General features: G+C 42.7%; 1 protein-coding gene across 5 annotated transcripts in view; it reads right to left on the reverse strand.

The window, feature by feature from the left end:
- RBL1 (RB transcriptional corepressor like 1) overlaps window positions 1-12,721 on the reverse strand; it is an 83,092-nt gene that overhangs the window by 66,100 nt on the left and 4,271 nt on the right. For 4 of the 5 annotated variants that reach the window (XM_064382404.1, XM_064382402.1, XM_064382405.1 and 1 more), the window contains exon 1: window positions 8,796-8,925. In XM_064382404.1, the coding sequence (XP_064238474.1) occupies window positions 8,796-8,848 (53 nt within the window). In that variant the 5' untranslated portion in view covers window positions 8,849-8,925. Of the gene's footprint in view, window positions 1-8,795; window positions 8,930-12,721 lie in introns of those variants that run through there. The other variant, XM_012455055.2, reaches the window with a different exon arrangement.

Raw genomic sequence — 12,721 nt, forward strand, 5'->3', positions numbered from 1 at the left:
ACATACTCAGAAAAAACTTAATAGCTCTGCTGCCCAGGCTGGAGTGCAGTGGCACCATCTTGGTTCATTGCAACTTCAGTCTCCTGGGTTCAAGCAAGCTACCATGCCCGGTCCAATTCTGGGTGCATTTTTTATGTCCCTATGTTAGCGTGGTCTTAGATGGAAAACCTGTCATGTAAAAGCTCACTAATTAAAGATCTATCAATATATACAGAATCATACAGTATATACATATACATACACTCACATACACATATATTTTGAAATGGAGTCGCACTCTGTTGCCCTGGCTGGAGTGCAGTGGTATGATCTCGGCTCACTGCAACCTCTGCCTCCCAAGTTCAAGCAATTCTCCTGCCTTAGCCTCCTGACAGCTGGACTACAGGCGCGTACCACCATGCCCGGCTATTTTTGTATTTTAAGTAGAGATGGGGTTTCACCATGTTGCCCAGGCTGATCTTGAACTCCTGACCTCAGGAAGCCTGCCTTGGTTTCCCAAAGTGCTTGGATTACAGGCATGAGCCACCACGCCCGGCCAATACTTTTAATTTTTTCAGTTTTTAAGGCAACAGAAGATATTAACAGCAAATCATCCAAAGCTATTTAATATGGTTTGGATGTTTTGTCCCCTCCAAATCTCATGGTGCAATGTAATTTCCTTGGTTGGACATGGTAGCTCATGCCTGTAATCCAACACTTTGGGAGGGTGAGGGTGGAGGATCACCTGAGCCCACCAGTTTGAGAACAGCCTGGGTAACATAGTCAGAACTCATCTCTACAAAAAATTTAAAAGTTGGCCCCATGCAGTAGCTCACACCTATAATCCCAGCACTTTGGGAGGCCGAGGCAGGTGGATCACGAGGTCAGGATCACGAGACCAGCCTGACAACATGGTGAAACCCCGTCTCCACTAAAAATACAAAAATTAGCCAGGCGTAGTGGCGCATGCCTGTATTCCAGCTACTCAAGAGGCTGAGGCATGAGAATTGCCTGAGCCCGGGAGGCAGAGGTTGTAGTGAGCTGAGATTGCACCACTGCACTGAAGCCTGGGCGACAGCATGAGACTGTCTCAAAAAAAAATTTTTTTTTAAGTTAATCAAGCATGGTGGTGTATGCTTGTGGGCCCAGCTACTCAGGAAGCTGAGGCAGGAGGATCACTTGAGCCTGGGGGATTGAAGTTGCAGTGAGTCATAATCATGCTACTGCACTCCAGCCTGGGCAACAGAGTAAGACCCTGTCTCAAAAAAATAAAAAAGAAATGTAACCTCCAATGCTGGAGGTGGGCCTAGTGGAAGGTGTTTGGGTCATGGGAGCAGATCCCTCATGAATGGCTTGGTGCTGTCCTCATGGTAATGAATTTAGTTCTCACTCACATGAGATCTGGTTGTTTAAAAGAGTGTGGCACTTCCCACCCTCAATTGCTCCTGTTCTCATATAATGTGCTTCCTTCTGCTTCACCTTCCACCATGACTGTAAACTTCCTGAGGCCCTCACCAAGAGCAGATGCCAGCCCCATGTTTCCTATACGGCCTGCAGAACCCTGGGCCAATTAAATCTCTTTTTTAAAAAAAATAAGTCACCCAGCCTCAGGTATTCCTTCATAGTAACATAAAACGTCCTAATATAGCATTCAAACTTTGGATATGCTGATTAAAATCTGACACTCTTAAGAATCTCATTAAAAGATTCTTACCAATATCAGCGAAAAATTTGTCAGATTACTAAATATATTTTGGCTCACAAAAAATTATATCCCTTATAGAAGACTTAAAAATTTTTGTTTTTTTGGCTGGGTGTGGTGGCTCATGCCTGTAATCCCAGCACTTTGGGAGGCCAAGGCGGGTGGGTCACCTGAGGTAGGGAGTTCAAGAGTAGCCTGATCAACATGGAGAAACCCCACCTCTACTAAAAATACAAAATTAGCCAGGCATGGTGGCAGTTGCCTGTAATCACAACTACTTGGGAGACTAAGGCAGGAGAATCACTTGAATCCATAAGGTGGAGGTTGTGGTGAGCCTAAATAGAGCCATTGCACTCCAGCCTGGGAAACAAGAGTGAAACTCCTTCTCAAAAAAAAAATTGTTTTCATTTTTGGATGATCAGCATGTGAAACCCTTTGCTTTGAGGAAATTTCCACTTTTGAGCCTTGTCTACCACTAGACAGATCAGCTTTACTGGAAGCCAGGATGAAGGTATATAATCTGATATCCTTTATGAGATACATCTTCTTGAGATTTTGATCTGAAGCTGGTGCTGCAGAGAAGTGAGGAAGTAGTAAATCCTTTTAGCGGGATCAATAGCAATATTTAGCTCCTGGGGCAAATAAAGTGGCAATGTCCAGGGACAGCACTGCTAGCAATGCAAACTGTGTCCTTGCTAGATGGATTCTGTGATATGCTTTTTGGCTGTGTGGACAGCCTCCTTTTGTTCCTGGCCTTTTCTAAGCCTAGTTTTCTTAAGTCATCCTAAAGATTTTATCACCTATCCAATACTTCCTTTCTCCTTAAGTTAGCCAAAGTTGGTAAGTGATATCTTTTATTTTTTTGAGACAAGGTCCCACTCTGTCACTCAGGCTGGAGTACAGTGGTGTGATCGTGGCTCACTGCAGCCTCGACTTCCTGGGCTCAAGTGATAGATCCTCCCGCCCCAGCCTCCCAAACAGTTGGGACTACAGGAATGTGCCACCACACCCAGCTAATTTAAAAAAGTTTTTTAGAGATGGGGTCTCACTTTTTGTTGCCTAGGCTGACACCTGCTTTCTATAAACATGAGCCTTGACTACTACATCATCATATAATGCACTGTACATACCGCTGTCACAAGAATGGCTTTCCTAGACTGGAACAAAATGCATCAGAGTGTTTGGAAAAAACATAAAAACCTTATAGCACTGTTATCACTTAAACCATGATTACAATTTTTAAGACTAAAGTAAGGAGCAAAGTAAACTTCACAGTTTTCTATTCATTGGGATTCTGTTATAAAGAATATGCTACTGCTAGGTGTAGTGGCTCACACCTGTAATCCTAGCACTTTGGGTGGCTGAGGCAGGAGGACTGCTTGAGCCCGGGAGTTTGAGACCAGCCTGGGCAACATAGTGAGACCTATTTTCTACAAAAAATTTAAAAATTAGCTAGACTTGGTGATGTACACCTATAGTCCCAGCTACTCAAGAGGCTTAGGTAGGAGGACTGCTTGAGTCCAGGAGGTCAAGTCTGTAGTGAGCTGTGATAATACCACTGAACTCCAGCCTGGGTGACAGAGCGAGACCCTGTCTCAAAAAAAGAAGAAAAAAAAAAAAGAATACACTACTCAAGCTGGGTGTGGCAGCATGCACCTGTAGTCCCAGATATTCAGGAGTCTTAGGCAGGAGGATTGCTTGAGTCAAGGAATTCAAGATAAGTCTGGGCAACATAGTGTGATCTCATCTTATAAAAAAAATATTAAAAATATTTTAAGGCTGGCATGGTAGCTTACACCTGTAATGGCAGCACTCTGGGAGGCTGAGTAGGGGAGGATAGCTTGAGTCCAGGAGTTTGAGACCAGCCTGGGCAATATAGAGAGACACTGTCTCTACATAAAGTTTAAAAATTAGCTTGACATGGTGGCATGTACCTGTGGTCTTAGCTACTTGGGGAGCTGAGGTAGGCAGATCGCTTGAGCCTGGAAGATTGAGAGTGCAGTGAGCCATGATTGCACCACTGCACTCCAGCCTGGGTGACAGAGCAAGACCCTGTCACAGAAAAAAAATTTTTTTTTTAAGAGAGAGAGAGAGAAAAGAGAATACACTATCCTAGCAAGCACATAAAAAGATGCTCAACATCATTAGCCATCAGGGAAATGCAAATCAAAACTGGGATGGCTACAATAAAAAGGATGGATAATAGCAAGAACTGGCAAGAATGTGGAGAAACTGGAAGCCTGGTAAACTCCTGGTGCGGATGTAAACTGGTACAGTCACCTTGGAAAAGTCTGATAGTTCCTCAAAATGTTAAACATAGGGTTGAGAGCAGTGGCTCACGCCTGTAATCCTAGCACTTTGGTTGGCTGAAGTAGGCAGATCATTTGAGGTCAGGAATTTGAGACCAGCCTGGCCAAGACGGTGAAACCCCATCTCTACTAAAAAATACAAAAATTCTCTGGGCATGGTGGTACACACCTGTAATCCCAGCCACTCAGGAGGCTGAGGCACGAGAATCGTTTAAACCCAAGAGGCGAAGGTTCCAGTGAGCCAAGATCATGCCACTGCACTTTAGCCTGGGTGATAGAGTGAGACTCTGTCTCAAAGAAAGGTTAAACATAGAGTCACCATATGACTCAGCAATTCCACTCCTCTCTATATATACCAGAAAGAAATGAAAAGATATGTCCACATAAAAAGTTGTATACAAATGTTCATAGCAACACTAATCATAATAGCCAAAAGGCAGAAATAACTGATAAATGAATAAACAAAATGTGGTGTATCTATGCAATGGAATATTATTCAACCATAAAAAGAACTGCTGATACATGCTACATCATGGATGAACCTTGAAACCATTATCCTAAATCAAAGAAGCCAACACAGAAGACCACATATTATATGATTCCATTTATATAAAATGTTCAGAGTAGAAAACTCTATAGAGACAGAAATTAGATCAATGGTTACCAAGAGGTAGGTGTGGGGATTGTAATAAAAAGTGAATGCTAACAGAGGTTTCTTTTGGGGGTGATGAAATGTTCTAAAATGGATTTCACGACTCTGAAAATACAAAAAATCACACAACTGTATAGTTTAAATGGATGAATTATATGGTATGTGGTAATATCTCAATAAGGCTATTTAAAAAAACCTCCCACAACACTACTCCAAAAATGTTACAGTAAATATGTGTAAATATGTTAGAAGTATTAATCTGTTCACTTTTTTTTTTGAGTTGGAGTCTCGCTCTGTCTCCCAGGTTGGAGTGCAGTGGCACAATCTAGGCTCACTGCAACCTCCACCTCCCAGGTTCAAGCAATTCTCCTGCCTTAGCCTCCTGAGTAGCTGGGATTATAGGCACATGCCACCATACTTGGCTAATTTTTGTATTTTTTTTTTTTTTTTTTTTTGAGACAGAGTTTCGCTCTTGTTGCCCAGGCTGGAGTGCAATGGCTTGATCTTGACTCACCAAAACCTCCATTTCCCGGGTTCAAGTGATTCTCCTGCCTCAGCCTCCTGAGTATCTGGGATTACAGGCATGCACCACCAAGTCCGGCCAATTTTGTATATTTAGTAGAGATGGGGTTTCTCCATGTTGGTCAGGCTGGTTTCAAACTCCTGACCTCAGGTGATCCACCCGTCTTGGCCTCCCAAAGTGCTGGGATTATAGGTGTGAGCCACCATGCCTGGCCTAATTTTTGTACAATACAGAAGTCTTCCATATGTATAACCTCTTTAGGACCCACAGAAGGGGCCAGGCATGGTGGCTCACTCCTGTTATCCCAGCACTTTGGGAGGCCAAGGTGGGTGGATCACAAGGTCAGAAGAGCGAGACCATCCTGGCTAATATGGTGAAACCCCATGTCTATTAAAAATACAAAAAATTATCTGGGTGTGGTGGCACGTGCCTCTAGTCCCTGCTACTCAGGAGGCTGAGGCAGGAGAATCACTTGAAACCGGGAAGCAGAGGTTGCAGTGAGCCAAGATCATGCCACTGCATTCCAGCCTGGGAGACAGAGCAAGACAGAGTGAGAATATGTCTCATTCTCTTCAGTGAAAGCAATTCTTTGAGCAATCATTATTCCAGGCTTTGCAGTTGTGCCTTGACTTAATTGTAAACAAATGCAGCCAGGTGCGGTGGCTCATGCCTATAATCCCAGTACTTCAGGAGGCCAAGGCAGGCAGACCTCTGGAGCTCAGAAGTTCAAGACCAGCCTGGGCAACATGGTGAAACCCCATCTCTACAAAAAACAAAACAAAAGAAAACAAAAAACTACAAAAATTAGCCTGGCATGGTGGTGTGCACCTGTTAGTCCCAGCTACTTAGAATGGTGAGGTGGGAGGATCAACTGAGCCCAGGAGGTAGAGACTGCAGTGAGCAGAGATGGCACCACTATATTCTAGCTGAAGCCACAGAGACCCTGTTTCAGGCCAGGCAAAAAAAAAAAAAAAACTCCCCAAAAAACAAATGCCATAACAGCAGTGTAGACAAACAAATGATTATAATTTTTAGAGTAAGTAACATTTTTTTGTTATCAAGTTTCCCAAGATCTAAACCAGCTGTTTAGCCAATCTTTTATCTGGGTCTTTGTAACGGCCATTAACTTAGTGATGTTATCCAATTTATCTGGGATATACACACTTAGTTTTTGAGTCCAGGGGTCAGCCAGTTGAGATTTTTAGATGCTGGGCTTGAAGCATTTTTTTTTTTTTTGAGAAGGGTTTTGCTCTGTTATCTAGGCTAGCATATAGTGGCATGATCAAAGCTCACTATAGTCTGAACTCCTGGACTCAAGTGATCCTTCTGCCTCAGCCTTCCAAGATAACTGGGACTATAGGTGCATATCACCACACCTCACTAACATTCTTTGTAAAATTTTTTTGTAGAGACTAAAAAGTAGCCTGGCTGGGCCAGGGTCATAAGGCTTCTGTCTCGCTAAGGGACAACGCAGGGGCATAGGGACAAGAACACCACAAGCAGAACCCCCAGGGACCTGCCTACCTCCTTCTTTTCCTCCTCCTCAGGCTGGGGTCAGCCATGTCCCCTGCTGGTGCTGATAATGTCAGTCCTGCACCTTAGTGGAGCAGAGCACAGCACAGTTTACCAAGGCTGAGCTGGGCCAGACAACAGCTAAGCAGCTGAGTTACTGTTCAATGGGTATAGTTTGGGAAGATAAGAAAGTTCAGAAGATGGTGGTGGTGACGATTGAACAAAGTGAAGGTGAAGGTACATGATGTCACCGAACTTAAAAATAGTCAATTTTACGAATTTTATGTTATGTATATTTTACCCCACCACCACTACCACCGCTGCTGCCACCATACACACACACACACACACACACACACAGGCAAGTTGACTCTCCATATCTGTGAGTTCCACGTCCATGGATTCAATCAACCACATAACAAAAAATATTTGGAAAAAAAGGATGATTTTGTCCGTATTGAACATGTACCAACTTTATTTCTTGTGATTATTCCCTAAACTATACAGTGTAACAACTACTTACATAGTATTTACATTGTATAAGATATAATCCAGAGATGGGACCAGGTGTGGTGGTTCACGCCTGTAATCCCTGCACTTTGGGAGACAAAGGCGGGTGGATCCCTTGAGCTCAGGACTTGGAGACCAGCCTGCAGAACATGGTGAAACCCCATCTCTTTAAAAAAAAAAAAAGGAGCTACAAAAATTAGCTGGGCATGGTGGTACACAGCCATAGTCCCAGGTACTCGGGAGGGTGAGGTAGGAGGATTGCTTGAATCTGGGAGGCAGAGGTTGCAGTGAGCCGAGATTATGTTACTGTACTCTAGCCTGGGCAACAGAGTAAGATCTTGTCTCAAATAATAATAGTAATAAAAGTTAAAAAAAAAAATTATATTTAAGTTGAAATGTTGAAAATAGCCCAAATTATTATAAGTCAAAGCAAATAATATAATTTGACATTTTTGTTTATTTGAATAAACACATTGGGGTAACTGCTCTTTTAGCATTAAAAATCCACTTAAAAACATTTTGGGGGAGGCTGGGTGCCATGGCTCATGCCTGTAATCTAGCACTTTGGGAGGCAGAGGCAGGTAGATCACTTGAGGCAAGAGTTTGAGACCAGCCTGCCCAACATGGTGAAATCCTGTCTCTACTAAAAATACAAAAATTATCTGGGCATGGTAAAATGCACCTGTAGTCCCAGCTACTCGGGAGGCTGAGGTGGGAGGACTGCTTGAGCTTAGAAGGCAGAGGTTGCAGTAAGCCAAGATCTCGATACTGCACTCCAGCCTGAGTGACAAAGTGAGACCCTGTCTCAGACAAAAAAAAAAAAAAAGATTTAACACAGAGGTTTCTAGCAGAATTTAGGAAAGAAAGGCAGAGAAAGAATATGAAAATTGGGAAAGGATTATCTGTGTTATAACAAATTTAGAATTAAATGATGACATGCAGTGGCTCATGTCTGTAATCCTAGCACTTTGGGAGGCCGAGGCGCGCAGATCATTTGAGGTCAGGAGTTTGAATCCAGCCTGATGAACATGGTAAAACCCCATCTCTACTTATAAAAATACAAAAAATTAGCTGGGCGTGGTGATGCACACCTGTAATCCCAGCTACTAGGGAGGCTGAGGCACAAGAATCACTTGAACCTGGGAGGCAGAGGTTGCAGTAATCCAAGATTGCATCACTGCACTCCAGCCTGGGTGACACAGTGAGACTCCATCTCAAAAAAAAAAAAAAAGCCAGGTGCATTTTTACAGGCTCATGCCTGTAATCCCAGCACTTTGGGAGGCTGAGGCAGGCAGATCACCTGAGGTCAGGAGTTCAAGACTAGCCTGGCCAACACGGTGAAATCCCATCTCTACTAAAAATATAAAAATTAGCCAGGCATGGTGGTAGGCGCCTGTAATCCCACCTACTTGGGAACCAGGAGGTGGAGGTTGCAGTGAGCTGAGATGGTGCTATTGTACTCCAGCCTGGGCAAAAAGAGCGAAACTCCATCTCAAAAAAAAAAAAAAAAAAGAATTAAATGAAGTCAAATGATTTCAAAATAAGAGAAAACTGATTCTAAAATTTAGAGCTTACATAACAACATTTGAAAACATCAAAGTGGTTTACCTTAATTTAGCTGAACGTAGTATTCTTGTGAGTGAAACACAGTTGCCTTCCATGATCCCCTTTCCAACCGTGGGAATAATGCTTTTGCGGCATGCAACATATAATGAACATGCCAACCAGTGTGTAACTTCTCCCTGGCAAGCAAAAGACAAACAGCAAAACAGATATAATATTATGTTAAAATGCTTGAATTCTAGAAACAAAAGATATGTAGAATTATCTGGTCTCAATTTTCCTTATATAGACAAAGGGCCAGAGAAGTGAAGACATTTGCCCAAGGTCACAAAGCTGTTAGTTGCAGCAACGACTATAAAACTCCTTACTCTTAGTTCTGTGTTTTTACAACTATAACATGCTAAATTAATATTAATTTAAAGATAAAACCTGGCTTGGTGGCTCATGTTTGTAATCCCAGTGACTCAGGAGGCTGAGATGGGAATATTACTTGAGGCCAGGAATTCAAGACTAGCCAGGGCAACGTAGTGAGACCCTGACTCTAAAAATGAAAATAAAACAATTAGCCAGGCACGGTGGTGCTTGCCTGTAGTCCCAGCTACTTGGGTGGCTGAGGCAAGAGGATCGCTTAAGTGCAGGAGTTCAAGACTGCAGTTAGCTATGTTCGCGTCACTACATTCCAGCATAGGTAACTGAGGTGAGATCCTGTCTTTAAAAAAAGATAAGTCTTTCACCTACATGCCAAATCTAATACAGGCATATGCCACATAATAACATTTTGGTCAACAGTGAACCACATATACAATGGTAGTCACTTAAGACTGTAATACTGGCTGGGCATGGTGGCTCACACCTGTAATCCCAGCACTTTGGGAGGCCAGAGCAGGCAAATCCCTTATGGCCAGGAGTTCAAGACCAGCCTGGTCAGCATGATGAAACTCTGTCTACCAAAAATACAAAAAATTAGCTGGGTGTGGTGGCACGTGCCTATAGTCCCAGCTACTCAGGAGGTTGAGGCAGGAGAATCGTTTGAACATGGGAGGCAGAGGCTGCAGTGAGCAGAGATTGTGCCACTGCACTCTAGCCTGGGCAACACAGGGACACTTCGTTCGGCTCCAAAAAAAAAAAAAAAAAAAAGATTATAATACTGTATGTTCTAACTGTTTTATACCAAAAAAAAATTATAATTTACTGTATCTCTCTTACGTTTAGATACACAAATACTTACCATTATAGTTGTCTATGGTATTCAGTACAAAAACATGCTGAACAGGTTTGCAGCCCAAGAGCAATAGGCTACGTTACACAGCCTAGGTATGTAGTAGGCTATGCTATCTAGGTTTGTGTAAGTATATTCTACGAAGTTCGCACAACAAAATCACCTAATGTTGCATTTCTTAGAATGTGTCCCTGCCTTTAAGGGAAGCATAACTGAATTATCAGAAGAGTTCTCTTAAAATTTGTCAGCATGACTTTCTCGATTTTAAGAAATGGCCTTGATGATCCTGAAGTTTCTTTCTACCATTTTTATTTTTCTCTTTAACAAGTTTGGCAGGGAAAGGCAAGAACAGAGTAAAAAGTTGGTAACAGAGTCACACATAAAAAATTAATACTAATCTTATGCAACATAAAGGAGACTGTCATTTTTTTTAGGTAAAAATTTGGGGATTTACCCCAAAACATGTCATCTTTAAAATATAGTCATGCATTGCTTAATGACAGGGATATATTCTGAGAAATGCAATATTAGGCAATTTCATTGTGCAAACATCATCGCATAGCCTACTAAACCTAGGCTAGATGGTACAGCTTATTGCTTCTAGGCTACAAACCTGTGGAGCATGTTACTATACTGAATACTGTTGGCAAATATAACACAATGGCAATTATTTGTGTATCTAAACACAGAAAAGATACAGCAAAAATAAAGTATGTGGTATGTGTGGCCCATCACTGACAGAAACGTTTTGCAGCACATGACTGTAGTAAGCATGGCTCTTCATATTAGCATATATTTCAATTTACAATGCTACAAAAAAGGTGACATTTGGGAATTCAACAATTTTCTGCATTAGACTTGAGACATCTCCAAGCCAGAATCACTTCATGACATCATTACCGAAATACAATAGGTGAAGTTTAAGAATTAAGAATTACAGAAAAATGCCAGGCACGGTGGTTCATGCTCATAATACCAGCACTTTGGGAGGCTGAGGCAGAGGATTACTTGAGCTCAAGAGGTCAAGATCAGCCTGAGAAACATAGTGGAAAAAATTAGCCGGGCATGTGGCACATGCCTATAGTTCCAGCTACTTGGGGAACTGAGATGGGAGGATTGTTTGAGCCAGAAGGTTAAGGGCTGTGATTGACCTGTTGGACTCCAGCACGGGTGAAAGAACAAGACCCTATTTAAAAAAAAAAAAAAAAAAAAAAATTACAGATGTAATCTCATAGCACAACATAACAGGGCTATTATTCACTGTTCCACAGATTCTCTTTAACACCAAACCCTAGAAGGATAAAAAGACTGATAAAAAGACTTCTTGAAATAATCTAAAAGAGATGGATAGAAATGGGTAGCCCTCAATAAACCCAATGTTCCTACCCTGAAGGAATGAGAAGTCTTATTTTCTCAAAGCACTAAATGAGGCAGGTAAGCTTAAGGATGAATATTTTTAGAAACTTTAATTAATGAATTGTTTGGGAATAGGGGCTGGTTGTGATGACTTACTCATGTAGTCCCAGCATTTTGGGAGGCTGGCGTGGGTGGACTACTCGAGTTCAGGGGTTCGAGACTAGCTTGGGTAACATGGCAAAACCCTATCTCTACAAAATACAAAAAAACCTAGCAGGACGTGGTGGCATGAGCCTGTAGTCCCAGTTACTCTGGAGGCTGAGATGGGAGAAGTGCTTGAAGTCAGGGAGGTTGAGGCTTTAGTGAGCCCTGATTGTGCCATTGCACTCCAGCCCGGGGGACAGAGTGAAACCCTGTCTCGAAAAAGAAAAGGAAAATTGTTAGGGAATAGCATCCAAATATTACGGAACCTTTGGATACAAGCTACCAAATAAAAATTCTAGCAAGATGGTGAAAATACTAGTCCTAAAATTATCATTTTGATTTTTTTTTTAGACATAAAAGATACACTGATTTTTATTTTACTTTTTTTTGTTGTTTTGAGATGAAGTCTCACTCTTGTTGCCTAGGATGGAGTGCAATGATGCAATCTCAGCTCACTGCAACCTCTGCCTCTCGGGTTCAAGTGATTCTCCTGCCTCAGCCGCCTGACTAGTTGGGATTATAGGCACCTGCCACCATGCCCAACTAACTCTTTTTTTTTTCTTTTTTTCTTTTGAGACAAAGTCTAGCTCTGTCGCCCAGGCTGGAGTGCAGTGGTTTTATGGTGTTGGCCAGGCTGGTCTTGAACTCCTGACCTTGTAATCCACCTGCCTCAGCCTCCCAAAGTGCTGGGATTAAATGCGTGAGCCACTGCTCCCGGCTGCCCAGCTAATTTTTGTATTTTTAGTAGAGATGGGGTTTCACTGTGTTGGCCAAGTTGGTCTCGAACTCTTGACCTCAAGAGATCCGCCTGCCTCGGCCTCCCAAAGTACTGGGATTACAGGCATGCGCCACTGCGGCCGGACTATTTTACTTTTTAAAACAAGGTCTTACTCTGTTGCCCCAGGCTGGAGTGCAGTGGTGCAATCAGGGCCACTGCAGCCTCAATCTCCTAGGCTCAAGGATTCCCCACCTTAGCCTCCAGAGTAGCTGGGACTAAAGGCACACACCACCACACCCAGCTAATTTTTGTAGAGATGGGGTTTTGCCATGTTGCCCAAGCTGGTCTCAAACTCCTGGGCTCAAGTGATCCACCTGCCTCAGCCTCCCAAAATGTTGGGATAACAGGTGTAACCCACCACGCCCAGCCTATTTTATTTTTCGTAGAGACAGGGCCTCACTATGTTGCCCAGGC

Source organism: Aotus nancymaae, unplaced genomic scaffold (genome assembly GCF_030222135.1).
Source record: "Aotus nancymaae isolate 86718 unplaced genomic scaffold, 86718_ANA_hifiasm-v0.15.2.pri h1tg000029l, whole genome shotgun sequence".
NCBI classification, from domain to species: Eukaryota; Metazoa; Chordata; class Mammalia; order Primates; family Aotidae; genus Aotus; species Aotus nancymaae.